At 37.9% G+C, this 15,466-nt stretch overlaps 1 protein-coding gene across 1 annotated transcript in view; it reads left to right on the top strand.

The window, feature by feature from the left end:
* LOC130913774 (apoptosis-inducing factor 3-like) overlaps positions 1 to 15,466 on the top strand; it is a 92,830-nt gene that overhangs the window by 20,932 nt on the left and 56,432 nt on the right. The window contains exon 2 of the mRNA XM_057832619.1: positions 13,853 to 14,066. Within this exon, the coding sequence (XP_057688602.1) occupies positions 14,036 to 14,066 (31 nt within the window). The 5' untranslated portion in view covers positions 13,853 to 14,035. The remainder of the gene's footprint in view (positions 1 to 13,852; positions 14,067 to 15,466) is intronic.

Raw genomic sequence — 15,466 nt, 5'->3', positions numbered from 1 at the left:
TTCATCAATTTGGTGCCAACTCTCTTTAATTGCAGTTGCCAGATGATCCATGCAGGTCGGAGCCTTGCTGTGGACCATTTTTTTTTTCAATTTCCACCACAGGTTATCAATAGGGTTGGGATCTGGGCTATTGGCAGGCCATTGCATTAATTGGATGAGTCTTTCTCCAAGGAATGCTTTAACAGTTTTAGCTCTGTGGCATGATGCATTGTCATCTTGGAAAATGACAAACATATTTTCAATTGAAGGGATAAGAAAGCTGTCTAAAATTTCAATGTAAACTTGTGCATTTATTGAAGATTTAACCACAGCCATCTCCCAGTGCCTTTGCCTGACATGCAGCCCCATATCATAAAGGACTGAGGGCTTGGTAGGCCGCCGGGAGCCCCGTAGTGTGCCGTGTTGGCTGGGGGGCTGCGGCAGCGGCTCGTGGCCCGGGTGGGCGGACAGGGTTGGGGACGGGCGTGGGATTGGTGGTTGCTCCCATCTTGCCATCCCCGAGGGCCGGTAGATGGGCACGCGGGTGACCCAGGGGACCACCCTGGATTCCGGGGGGGGGGCTCCTTTGCTGGGCTGCGGGAGGAGGGATGGACTGCGCTGCCCCCCCGGGACCGCCCTTCTTCCCCGTCTTTCCCTGGTCATCAGGCCCCCCACATGGTGTCAACCGCAAATAGAAGTAGCTGACGATAGCACCAACATATTAGTAGTTAGTGTAGTTAGGCATTCAATGTATTTCTTGTTGTTGTTTGTGTTTGTTCTCTTTCTTCTCTTGTGTTTCTTTTCATCTGTTCCCCCATAACCCATTCCTATTCACTGTTTTGTCATCATAAATGAGGTATGTTGAATGATCACAAAATGAGTATGTCAGACTCTCAATGTTAAAGATTAAAACAAGGGTTGTTCCGATCATGTTTTTTTGCCCCTGATCCGATCCCGATCGTTTTAGTTTGAGTATCTGCCGATCCCGATTTTTCCCGATCCGATTGCTTATTTTTTGCTCCCGATTCAATTCCAATCATTCCCGATAATTTTTCCCAATCATGTACATTTTGGCAATGCATTAAGAAAAAAATGAATAAAACTCGGACATATTTATACATTCAACATACAGTACATAAATACTGCATTTGTTTACTATGAAAATAAATCCTCAAGATGGCATTTACATTATTAACATTCTTTCTGTGAGAGGGATCCATGGATAGAAAGACTTGTAATTCTTAAAGGACAAATGTGACTTTGTATATTGTGACTAAATATTGCCATCTAGTGTATTTGTTGAGCTTTCAGTAAATGATACTGTAGCCATTTAACTGTTCTGCCCAAATGCATGATGGGAAGTGCAACCATGACTGTGCGTAGTGGCACCAATTGATATATCCATCTCTGCGTTGGGAAATAACATAGGGTGTAAAGAAAAATATCAACTACTACCGTTCTTCCCCACATTGCTTTCCCACGATATTTCTAATTGTTGAGAGAGGGATTTCAAGGCTTTGGCCAATTAAAAAAAGGCCCCAAAGACTGCCAAAATTCACTCTACTCATTTTACGCTGTCTTTTAGCTCTATATTTAGGTAAATCGGCGCCATTATAGATTGAACGCGACAATGCGTGAGTGGGTTGTGCAGCGCATGCGTTAATTGCGTTAAATATTTTAACGTGATTAATTTAAAAAAATTAATTACCGCCGTTAACGCGATAAATGTGATAGCCCTACTTTAAGCCAAAACTAAAGACTCTGGATGAGTGTAAGACATTTTGTCTGTAACGTTAAATACAAGTAGAAAACGATTTAATTAAAAAAAAAATATATATTAAAAAAAGGCATGTCCGATATTTTTTTGCCAATTCCGATACTTTGAAAATGACGTGATCGGACCCGATCGATCGGCATCCCATCCCATCTTTAATTAAAACTGTTCAGCCTATCCGGGCACTTTGACTTCCATTCTCCGTGTCAAACAGCTGAACAGGACAGGTCACAAAAAAAAAACAAAAAAAAAAATCAAGGACTGAGGGAATTTTGATGTCTTCTTCAGGCAGTCATCTTTGTAAATCTCACTGGAACAGGACCAGACAAAAGTTCTCGCATCATCACCTTGTCAAGAGTCAAGAATCTGCATTGGACAAGGTGTCAAGAGTCAAGAATCTGCATTGGACAAGGTGATGATGCTGGAAATTTTGTTTGGTGGTGTTCCAGTGAGACCTTAAATGGCCCAAAATTGCCTAATTGTCTGGCATTGACTGCCACTGACAGCCATAGACGTTCAATCCGTTTGAAGTGGGAGGGATGGCAGCGAATGAACGAATGTCATGCCACCCTCCCAATTCAAATGGATTGGATGTCTACTCGTGATAAACTAATTCCTTTTCACACTAAAAGCTTGTTTTTCTGTTTATTAGTTCTGTAGAATATCCTAGAATGATTTCCTGACCAACGTATCGATAATCATTGTATCGCCGTATCGTCAGATCATCGTTATTGTGAGCTTTGTATCACAAATCGTATCGTATCATGAGATACCAAGAGGTTCCCACTCCTAGTGATTCAACTGGCCACTGCTGTAACTCGTTGTTTTTAACCAGTTTCAAAGTTCAATGTCAATGATATTAAATCCTACTGTTCTGTAATTTTAATCAGACGGTCTCCAACCTTGATGGACATTTACTGGGTCAGTAGAAGCTCTGGAGAATATAGCTTTTAATTTTACTAAGTATAGCTATTAAGTAAACACAGTCGTAAGTATCAACAACATGGAATATTTACTGCTAGGAAAGTCAAGCTTATCTCTGAAAGGGTTGCGGTAATTAGTATAAAATTAAAAACTGTCAAAACGCTATGTAAAAAAAAATATTTTTTAATGCTAAGCTGCCACACATGCATTTCATCTTCATGAACAGAACAATCTACCCACATAAGTTCAATTTTAATATACATCCTATGTTCTTAAGTAGTTAAAATTGAGATATGGCATTTAGTATGTGAGGAAATGAGGGAAAATAAAAAATTAGGATTTGGAGGTTGGGGTTATTGCTGTTTTTGTTAACTTTTATTTTGCAAATCATTGACAAAAATACAATTTTGAATGAAAATCAGTTTTTGTATGTGTTATAAAAAGAAGAACTTTATCTTTGCTTTTCAGTAGTTTAAGATGTTTAAACCCCTACCCCCCCCAAAAAAAAAAAAAATGAAAGAAAAAAATTAATACATAAAATTTCTGGTTCCGTGGCGACCTTCACGTCGGGGAGTCTCGGCAAGAAATTCTAGCCACTTTCACCCCTGTGTAGATGTTAACATCTCTTAATTGGTTACTCCTATCAGTTTCAAAAACCTTCAACAGGTTGATTTGATCTCCCCAAAAAATAAATAAATAAAATTGAAAGTCGCCCACCATTCCAGATTTTGTTTTACTTAAGGCAAAGGCAAGGCAAATTTATTTGTATAGCACAATTCAACACAAGGCAATTCGAAGTGCTTTACATCACATGAAGATCATAAAAATCACATTTAAATCAATACAACGTAAAAACCTCAAAATTGGAAATAAAATTATACATAAAAATCACATTTAATAACAAATAGAATAAAATAAATAAAAATAAAACAAAAACTACTACTACTAATAATAATTGAAATCAGCAATGGAGATAAGCACAAGAGGAATAGAAAGTAAGTAGATTGAAATATATAGACAGTTATGGATATGCAGTGCTAAACAAAAGCGTTTTTAGCCCTGATTTAAAAGAGCTAACAGTTTGAGCATACTTCAGACGTTCAGGTAACTTGTTCCAGAGGTGAGGAGCATAATAACTAAATGCTGCCTCACCCTGCTTGGTTCTTGTTCTTGGAACATGCAGAAGACCGGTTCCAGATGACCTTAGGGGTCTAGATGTCTCATAGGAATCTAACAAATCAAACATGTATTTTGGTCCAAGGCCATTAAGTATTTTGTAGACGAGCAGTAGTATTTTATAGTCTATCCTTTGACTCACTGGAAGCCAGTGTAGCGATTTCAAAACCGGTGTAATGTGGTCCAGCTTTCTTGTATTTGTGAGGACTCTGGCTGCAGCATTCTGTACTAGCTGCAGCTTCCTGACTGATTTTTTATCAAGACCCGTAAATATACCGTTGCAATAGTCCAATCTGGTGAAAATGAATGCATGCATAAGTTTTTCCATGTCTTGTTGAGTCAGACTTAAGAGATTTCACTTTATCCCCTTTATTCATTTTGGCTACTTACCACGATAAAAGACCATGCTGATGAAGAAGAAACTAATCCAATTTATTGAACCTGCAATGATGTAAGCTGCAGGCGGCGCATTTTGCGTAAACAGCTCCATGGTCAAAATATTAGTCACGCCACCTTTGGAGAAGAAAACAAAGACACTAAACTCAGATGAATGTATCTGCCAGTCTCTGGCAAGGAGTGAACTGAGAAAAAAAGCAAATTACCTGGCCCTAATCCAAAACTCAGAATAAAAGCAAAAACACATGCCATGCTGAGGTAAGGAAACAATGGACTGACATCCTGAGGGTGAATAAAGAAGACAGTTAGGTCACATACTAAAGATGCCGATCGGGTCCGATCACATCATTTTCAAAGTATCGGAATCGGCAAAAAAATATCGGACATGCCTTTTTTAATATATATATATATATATATATATATATATATATATATATATATATATATATATATATATATATATATATATATATTTTTTTTTTTTTTTAAATTGTTTTCTATTTGTATTTAACGTTACAGACAAAATGTCTTACACTCATCCAGAGTCTTTAGTTCTGGCTTAAAGTATGGCTATCAAATTAATCGCGTTAATGGCAGTAATAACATTAAAATTTTTAACGCAATTAACGCATGCGCTGGACTACCCACTCACGCATTGTCGCGTTCAATCTATAATGGCTCTGTTTTACGAGAGAGATAATAGGCAATGTAAAATGAGTAGAGAGAATTTTGGCAGCCTTTGAAGCCTTTTTTTAATTGGCTAAAGCCTTACAATCCCTCTTTCAACAATTAGAAACATCGTGGGAAGCAATGTGGGGAAAGAAGGTAGTAGTTGATCTTTTTCTTAACACCCTATGTTATTTCCCAAAGCAGAGAAGATATATGAATTGGTACGACTACGCACAGTCATGGTTGCACTTCCCATCATGCATTTAGGCAGAAGTTAAATGGCTACAGTATCGTTTACTGAAAGCTCAACAAATACACTAGAATGCAATATTTAGTCACAATATACAAAGTCACAAGTCTTTCTATCAGTGGATCCCTCTCACAGAAAGAATGTTAATAATGTAAATGCCATCTTGAGGATTTATTGTCATAATAAACAAATACAGTATTTATGTACTGTATGTTGAATGTATATATTCGTCCGAGTTATATTCATTTTTTTCTTAATGCATTGCCAAAATGTATATGATCGGGAAAAATTATCGGTAATGATTGGAATTGAATCAGGAGCAAAAAAAAGCAATCGGATCGGGAAATATCGGGATCGGCAGATACTCAAACTAAAACGATCGGGATCGGATCGGGAGCAAAAAAACATGATCGGAACAACCCTAGTTTGTACGGTTTAGGGGCATCCTCGTTGACGTCCTTTAGTCTAGTTTAACGGAGAAAAAAATAAACAATGCAAGATGGAAGGCTTGAATGTGGATCTTCAGCTCATCAACATTGAATAAATGTTGATCATACAAATGTTGAGGCGCAGGCGACGGTTTCGAGGCGGTCTGTCCGACTTTTGATACCGCACAGAGAGTTCTAGCCTCGGGTGGAAACCAGCAAGCTGTGGCGGCTAGCTTCAAACTGGCGTCGAGCACTGCGTCCAGCGTTTTGTCCGAGGTCTGCAAACCCCTCGGACAAAGCGATTTGTTTGCCGTGTTCTACAACCAGCCAGTGGGAAGCCATAGCAGATTTGTGGCGGCTATGGAACTTCCCAAACTGCGTTGGAAGCCTTGATGTTAACGTTATCATAAAATCACAGAGGCACTCCCAATCAGTGATGATGTATCGAGTGTGAACTGACAGTTGTTGAAAATTAAGCATCGAAACAACTCTTTTGACACCAAACCTGTGCTTTATTCTTCATACAGTGGGGCAAATAAGTACTTAGTCAACCACCAATTGTGCAAGTTCTCCTACTTGAAAAGATTAGAGAGGCCTGTAATTGTCACCATGGGTAAACCTCAACCATGAGAGACAGAATGTGGAAAAAAAACAGATAATCGTTGAAATTGTTTTTATTTAGTTTTTAAATAATTTATTTCCAAATTAGAGTGGAAAATAAGTATTTGGTCACCTCCAAAAAAGCAATTTTCTGGCTAACTTCTAACGAGGTTTAACAAGGTCTAAAGAGGCTCTACTTGTTACATGTATTAATGGCACCTGTTTTAACTCATTATCGGTGTAAAAGACACCTGTCCACAATCTCAGTCAGTCACACTCCAAACTCCACTATGGCCAGGACCAAAGAGCCGTTTCCTCTTTTACCCGGACAAGTCCACTTTTCACGTCCTCTCCATGGCTGGCTTTCATAAATTCATGAAAACGTCCGGTTTTCATTATTTTTCACGGGACCAATTTGAAGAGAATCTCTGCGGCCTGCCTGCGTTGACGTGGCTCCTACAAGTAGGGGGAGCAGGAGTAGTTGTTGTTCTTGTTTTTTGTTGGCAGTTTACCCCTTGCTTCATGGGGCATTACCGCCATCTACTGGGTTGACAGTTTGGCAAGAGATCAGGCAGTTACAGACTGCTGTTGTAATTTATAAAAATGTTTGGTTGGCCCCTAGCCTACTGTGTGTGTGCATTGACTGGACTACATTTTCATGGGTCTGCATATTATTTTTTAAATCATTATTTATTTATTTTTTTGTTTATTGTTTCATTATTTTTTTTTGAGAAGAATAAAGCCTGTTGAGTAACCTGTTGAGTGAAAAAAAAAATCCATACAGTATATACTAGGGTTGTTCTGGTCATATTTTTTTGCTCCCGATCCGATCCCGATCGTTTTAGTTTGAGTATCTGCCGATCCCGATATTTCCCGATCCGATTGCCTTTTTTTTTGCTCCCGATTCAATTCCAATCATTCCCGATAATTTTTCCCGATCATATACATTTTGGCAATGTATTAAGAAAAAAAATGAATACAACTCGGACGAATATATGCATTCAACATACAATACATAAGTACTGTATTTGTTTATTATGACAATAAATCCTCAGGATGGCATTTACATTATTAACATTCTTTCTGTGAGAGGGATCCACGGATAGAAAGACTTGTAATTCTTAAAGGATAAATGTGACTTTGTATATTGTGACTAAATATTGCCATCTAGTGTATTTGTTGAGCTTTCAGTAAATGATACTGTAGCCATCTGTTCTGCCTGATATGTCTGATATTTTTTTGCTGATTCCGATACTTTGAAAATGACGTGATCGGATCCCGATCAATTGGGACATCTCTAGTATATAATATATTCCATTTGGCAATGTATATGGCGGAAAACACTCAGTTGATCAGCTCTGAGACCCCCAATTTGGCCAATTTTCAAAATTGTCCGATATGCATGTGTCGTACATCATTGGAAATTTTAGAATCAAAAAAATTTTGAACAGGAGGGGATTTAAAAAAAAAAAAAAAAAATTAACAGCAAAACCCTAACTGGAGGTGAGAGCATGAGAAAGCATAATTAAAGTCGCCATGATTTTAACGAGATATTATCGGGTACTTACCTTGTTTCGATCCAAAAACTCCATGTAGCATGTATCACCGAGTGTCAAGACACAGCTGTGAAAGGCCCCAGTTTTGTGGGATTTGATGGGTGAAACATGGTAATATAGCGAGGGTCGTGATGCAGAAATTGCAGACATCAAGGAGTGGTCGAGATGTTCTTTTTCATATATTTACCCTTTTAAACATTGTTTTTCAATTTTTCTTTCTTCGGATCGATTATTTATCTAACCTATTTTAGAAAATGCGACGGTCACAAAAAAAAAAAACAATTAAGTGATAGTTATAAGGTAGATATCCGTGACCTTTTTACAGACACCATTTTTTTCATTGTGACGTAATTTGTTTAAAAGTTTAAAATATGCGAGCGAATAATATTTCAGTCGTTTTTTTTTTGTTTTGTTTGTTTTTTAATATTAGACATTAATTCATGATTCTAAGCTAAAAATGACGGACATTTCGAATAATAAATTTAATTACTTACCTTCTTTTTACGGTTGGGTTGAAACAAAAGCGTTTGCGCGACGTCTGTAAACGGGGGTCTCCAGGGTAAAACGGAAAAATTGAAAATAGTTCGGGGGCTTAATGCGCCATGAATCTGCTATGGCAGCATATTGTTCTATCAAACACAACAGTTCTTTTGGCTTAAAATACAGCAGTTTATTTTAAAGAGGGGTGCAAGAGCAGAAACAGCTTTTTCAGCCTTCTCTGTGTTTTCCACACTTCAAAAATATATTAAAGTAATGTAGGCATCTGTGAGTGAATTTAGAGTAAAATTCAAGTATCTCGAGGCCGGGCCGATTAGTAAACTGTACGTACAGATTAGCTATGATTTTTTATTTTTTCTATCCTGGCACCCGGGGGGCTCCGAACAGTGTCCTCTTTTTTGGAAATCAAAATACGGTTACCCTATTCCTCGTCTCGTTAGACGAAAATTGGCATTTCTGTCGTTATGTGTTTAGATCGTTGTCGTCTCATCATCGTCATGAAGAAATTGCTCGTCGACGAAATATTTCCGTGATAGTCATCGTTGACGAAAACAAGACTGCTATCACGGGTGAGTAACTTTACAAAATTAATCTCCAATCTCAGCAGCAGAGAAGCCAATCACAGCGGGGTTCTTTCCACTCCTCATTTGGAACTTTCCTGCGTATGCATCCTTTCAACTCTGCACACTTTTTTCCCTTCCAAGAAGTTCAAGGACATTAAGATGTGCTCAGAATAGCAAGTAGCTCTTTTGCGTTTTCGTTTGACAAACATTACTTACTGACGGACGTCTGCGTGTCGTACGATACAGTACGCCACGGCGCACATAGTCAAAGCGGCTTGGGCTCGGTGGGGAGTCACTGTATGCATGCGAGGCTGAAATACCAGAGCCGCTAGAGATGGAAGCGCAATGTGGCAACAAAACAAGGGAGAGATTTTGAAACTCAAGGGGCCCCTCGCTGCCCCTTAATGTTCAATGGGATAAGAAAGTTAATAGGTGTCGAACTGTAGTTAATATTTAATCGTTACTCAATGCAATATGCATGAGCAAAGATAAACGTGTGGACTAATGTGGGCAATTAGCAGAATTGCTTCCTTTTTATGAGCGCCAACATGAAAAAGGCAAACTACTAAATTGTCCTTAGGCTTGAATGTGAGTGTGAATGCTTGTGTGGCGACATGCGGGCGGCAGTTGACTGGAAATCACCATGAAAGTGACCATAAATCTGCATCAAATTGGAGGAAGGAATGAATGATAGCATTGGGGAGTACAATTTTTGTTGTTTTAAGTTCGACAGCTGTTTTTGGGTTGCAGAATCCAGAGCTGGTCTTAGTTTTTAACTTTACACCAGATTTCTGAACTCCCCATTTTCATGGAAAAAAAAAAAAAAAAAACTGTTCTGAATGTATTTAATTTAGGGTGTCAAAATTATCGCGCTAACGGGCGGGAATTAATTTTTAAAATTAATCACGTTAAAATATTTGACGCAATTAACGCACATGCCCAGCTCAAACAGATTAAAATGACAGCACAGTGGAATGTCCACTTGTTACTTGTGTTTTTTGGTGTTTTGTCGCCCTCTGCTAGCGCTTGGGTGCGACTGATTTCATGGGTTTCAGCACCCATGAGCATTGTGTAATCATTGACATCAACAATGGCGAGCTACTCGTTTGTTTTTTGATGGAAAATTTTACAAATTTTATTAAAACGAAAACATTAAGAGGGGTTTTAATATAAAATTTCTATGACTTGTTCTAATATTTATCTTTTAAGAACTACAAGTCTTTCAATCCATGGATCGCTTTAACAGAATGTTAATAAAGTTGATGCCATCTTGTTGATTTATTATTATAATAAACAAATACAGTAATTATGTACCGTATGTTGAATGTATATATCCGTCTTGTGTCTTACCTTTCCATTCCAACAATAATTTACAGAAAAATATGGCATATTTTATAGATGGTTTGAATTGCGATTAATTACGATTAATTAATTTTGAAGCTGTAATGAACTCGATTAAAAATTTTAATCGTTTGACAGCCCAAATATATATAAGCGTTGCTTCCATCAGGTGAAAGATATCATTAACAATAAAATCATCTAGGGCTGCAGCTATCAATTATTTTAGTAGTCGATTAATCGATGAACTAGTTCGAATAATCGAGTAATCGGATAAGGAACATGAAAAATTGAAAAAAACAAAAAAAAAACTGTTCTGAATGTATGTAATTTAGGGTGTCAAAATTATTGCGTTAACGGGCGGTAATTATTTTTTTTAATTAATCACGTTACAATATTTGACGCAATTAATGCACATGCCCAGCTCAAACAGATTAAAATGACAGCACAGTGCAATGCCAACTTGTTACTTGTGTTTTTCGGGAGTTTTGTCACCCTCTGCTGGCGCTTGGGTGTGACTGATTTTATGGGCTTAAAGAGCATACGACAGGAGAAAAAAAGTCTTAAATGGCATTATTATGTGAATTAGAATCATATTTTGAGACGATTCGACTATATACAACAATTTAGCAAAGCGGAGATGACGAGAAATTAGTCTTTTAATCTGCCGGTTAGCCACGCCTACCATTATAGGGCTTTAGCGTCCCCAACAGGTGGATGACGTCAGCGGTAGACTAGGCTCATCGGTTTTACTATTCAGCCCATTGAGGGGGACTTATTCAGAACGAGGAAAACGCAACGAAGAGAGCCACAAAATGTCATTGTTTCAATCTCTCTACTCCAATATTTTTACAGGATATTCTTTTTATTCAAGTATTTTTCCCCAATAGCTAATTAAATGGCTTGAGAAGGACCAGTCAGCCAGTCGAGGGGGGACTATTCACAACGAGGAAAACGCGACGAAGAGAGCTGAAAAACATCATTGTTTCTGTCTCTTTACTTCAATATTTTTACAGGATATTCTTTTTATCCAAGTATTTTCCCCAATTGCTAAATAAATGGCATGGTCATGACAAATAACAGTCTTGTGCTAAATGGAATATGAAATCATAAAAATGCACTTATTCAGGACGACGTTGCAAAATTACTCCATAATGGTCAAAACTGGAGACTGGAGAATGTAAACAAACCAAAAGGCTTGACATGACAGCTAGCCGACATGCTAACCCGAACGGAGTGATGTTTCGAAGTCTTCGAAGCGGAAAATCACACATAACTAGCCTGGATTTATTGACATGACGACTGGGTTGTCGACAGTCTTCGCGGATCGGCAAACCACCCGACGGAGAGCATTTTACAGTTCGTTCCCCGAAGGAGGGTGGATGCAGTTGTTGTGCAGCTAACGTGCTGCTAATGTGCATGAGGAGAGCTTTTTACATGCCTATCAATGATCAAACGTAAGTAGTCCTTTATTTAAAGAAAGTTTGTAGTGTTTACTTTGTAATCGCTGTATTCGTAGTTGACATAATACGAAACAAGATGTTTACTCACTTCCTTGTATGTCCAATGGTCCCACAGTAAATATCCACGGTGAATGGGAACTTTTTGAAACTCTAAAAAGGCGCATACGCCTCTCCCTCATACAGAATGATTTTTCTGCAGCCGTTTGGCTGGCGTGATGCGAAAAATAAACGTATTAATCCGAAAAATCAGCTGAATCCTTAGTCCTCATACACAACAGTACGGCTGTATAGTGAAGAGGACTCCTTCTCCCGTACACGTCACAGCGCCCTCCTCCTCAATACAAGACCGAAGCCGGATGTCACTCATTTTCATGGCGCGGGATTCAAAAAACGAAATAAATATAGCGATCGCTTCCACACACATCCAAGCCGTCCATATAATTCAGGAGCATAAAATACCGCGTGTATTATGAAATAAACATGCTTTTTCGTGTCACATGCACTTTAAGGCTCATGTCCACATGTCTCTGTCTGTTGCCATGACAACCCTTTTTTCGCTATTAAAAGGAAGGAGATTTCTTCAGGGATTTAGGCAGCTTATAGGGCTGTGAAATTTGGCACTCTTGGTCGAATTGATCCAATTAGAAGATTCATTTGGTTTTGAATAAGGGCGTGACTGCACAGCCCAATAGTGCCTCCTTTTTTGTAGGGCCCTCTTCAATAGGGGTTTTTTCACCTAGGTGTGTGAATGTATTTCTCAACCCGGGATATACAAGAGCATCTCTGTCAGCCATACCCACAACACAAAAGAGGTTCCACACACCCACACACACAAAAAAAGGCGAGTTTCGAGCACATGTTAATTTCTCATGAGATGATGAGCGGGGGACGAGCTGCCACCAAACTGCAAGGGTCCGTTCAGTCGTGCTTGCAGGCCTAGTTGGGTTTGTAATGGTCTATTTCAAATAACAGATGTAAAAGATTTCTTTTATTACATTTATGTCATGAAAAGACTAAGGCTGTCAAAATTATCCCATTAACGGGCAGTAATTAATTTTTTGAATTAATCACGTTAAAATATTTGACGCAATTAACTAGGGCTGCAGCTATCAATTATTTTAGTAGTCGATTAATCGATGAACTAGTTAGTTCGAATAATCGAGTAATCGGAAAAGGAACATGAAAAATTAAAATACCTGAGCTGAGCCTCAAACGGTATTAAAAATAAATAAACGAGGATCTATGTACAACAAAAGAACAATTGGCTAACTTACATGGCAAAATTGCGCTAGCTTAAATGCTAAAATGTTTTTTTCCCCAATGCTCCTAACAACTGGTTCATTCATATTCCCCACAAAAAACGAATGCATTAAAAAAACATTAGCCCAAAGAAAAACAGCTTACGTTGGTCTTAACAGGGAGCAGTTGGATTCAGCCATGTGAAATGAGGCTGACCAGAGGACAATGTATCCACCCTAATCAATAAACTAACTGTTAACACTTTCAAAATAAAACATTACAACACCACTTTAGTTAAACGAATACTCGAGGCAACAAATTTAATCCGAATACTTTTTTCTAAGCGAAAACTCGAGTTAATCGATTAATCGTTGCAGCACTACAATTAACGCACATGCCCCTCTCAAACAGATTAAAATGACAGCAGTGTAATGTCCGCTTATTACTTGTTTTTTGGTGTTTGGCGCCCTCTGCTGGCGCTTGGGTTCAAAAGATTTTATGCGATTCAACACAATGAGTGAGCATGGTGTAATTATAGACATCAACAATAGCGAGCTACTAGTTTATTTTTTGATTGAAAATTTTACAAATTTTAATAAAACGAAAACATTAAGTGGGGTTTTAATATAACATTTCTATAACTTGTACTAACATTTATCTTTTAAGAACGACAAGTCTTTTTATCCATGGATTGCTTTAAGAGAATGTTAATAATGTTAATGCCATCTTGTTGATTTATTGTCTTAATAAACAAATACAGTACTTATGTACCGTATGTTGAATGTATGCATCCATCTTGTGTCTTATCTTTCCATTCCAACAATAATTTACAGAAAAATATGGCATATTTTATAGATGGTTTGAATTGCGATTAATTACAATTAATACATTTTTAAGCAGTAGTTAACTCGATTAAAAATTTGAATCGTTTGACAGCCCTAGAAAAGACATGTTCAGCTGTGCATGTTGTTGACATGATTCTCTCTTGTGTCCATGCAGATTATGTGGAAAGATTAATGTGTACAATGTACATTGTGGACCGGCAGGTTCTTATACCTCCACTTTTTCGACATCGCTGCAACCAAACATCCAGAGGGCTGAGGACCTGACCCAAACTCGCCTCCCCTCATCTCTTTCCCCTTCCCTCCCTCTCCCTCAGTGCCAGTCATTTGTGAGCCCACCATGGGAGGATGTTTCTCCAAACCCAAACCAGGTGACGATGAATCTTTGTTTTTTCAGACCAATAAATGCAAAACTATATTCAGTGGCCCTTCAAATATTGAATAAAACAATTCAAATGTTGAACAGTATAATGTTAAAATATCCTTTTGCATTAATATGTAACAACTAGGGCTGTCAAAATTATCGCGTTAACGGGCGGTGATTAATTTTTTAAAATTAATCACCTTAAAATATTTGACGCAATGAACGCACATGCCCCGCTCAAACAGATTAAAATGACAGCACAGTGCAATGCCAACTTGTTACTTGTGTTTTTTGGAGTTTTGTCGCCCTCTGCTGGCGCTTGGGTGCGACTGATTTTATGGGCTTAAGCACCCATGAACATTGTGTAATTATTAGGGCTGTCAAACGCTTAAAATTTTTAATCGAGTTAATTACAGCTTAAAAATTAATTAATCGTAATTGATCGCAATTCAAACCATCTATAAAATATGTCATATTTTTCTGTAAATTATTGTTGGAACGGAAAGATAAGACACAAGACGGATATATACATTCAACATACGGTACATGGGTAATTAATTACAGTGAAAAATTACTTCTCCCAAAAAAATAATTAAGTTAGTAACTCAGTTACCTGAATGTAAGAGTAATTAGTTACTTGGCAAAGTAACTGGTGTTACCTTTCTTTTCTTTTTTTTTCATTTGGAAAAAAAAAGTAACCTTTGCTATGTTTGGAAGTCATTTAATGTTGTGAATCAACTGTTAAAGTTGTTAAAATTGCCCCTGTTTCTTCATTAGTGCTAAAGATGTCCCGATCGATCGGGTCCGATCACGTCAATTTCAAAGTATCGGAATTGGCAAAAAAATATCGGACCTGCCTTTTTTTAATATACAGTTGTGGTCAAAAGTTTACATACACTTGTGAAGAACATAATGTCATGGCTCTCTTGAGTTTCCAGTTATTTCTACAACTCAGATTTTTCTCTGATAGAGTGATTGGAACAGATACTTCTTTGTCACAAAAAGCATTCATGAAGTTTGGTTCTTTTATGACTTTATTATGGGTGAACAGAAAAAAGTGATCAAATCTGCTGAGTCAAAAATATACATACAGCAGTGCTAATATTTGGTAACATGTCCCTTGGCCATTTTCATTTCAATTAGGCGCTTTTGGTAGCCATCCACAAGCTTCTGGCAAGCTTCTGGTTGAATCTTTGACCACTCCTCTTGACAGAATCGTGCAGTTCAGTTAAATTTGATGGCTTTCTGACATGGACTTGTTTCTTCAGCATTGTCCACAAGTTCTCAATGGGGTTTAAGTCAGGACTTTGGGAAGGCCATTCGAAAACCTTAGTTCTAGCCTGATTTAGCCATTCCATTACCACTTTTGATGTTTGTTTGGGGTCATTGTCCTGTTGGAACACCCAA

Source organism: Corythoichthys intestinalis, chromosome 3 (genome assembly GCF_030265065.1).
Source record: "Corythoichthys intestinalis isolate RoL2023-P3 chromosome 3, ASM3026506v1, whole genome shotgun sequence".
NCBI lineage: Eukaryota > Metazoa > Chordata > Actinopteri > Syngnathiformes > Syngnathidae > Corythoichthys > Corythoichthys intestinalis.
The sequence above is the reverse complement of the archived record's forward strand: the minus strand, read 5'-3'. Positions and strand labels throughout refer to the sequence as shown.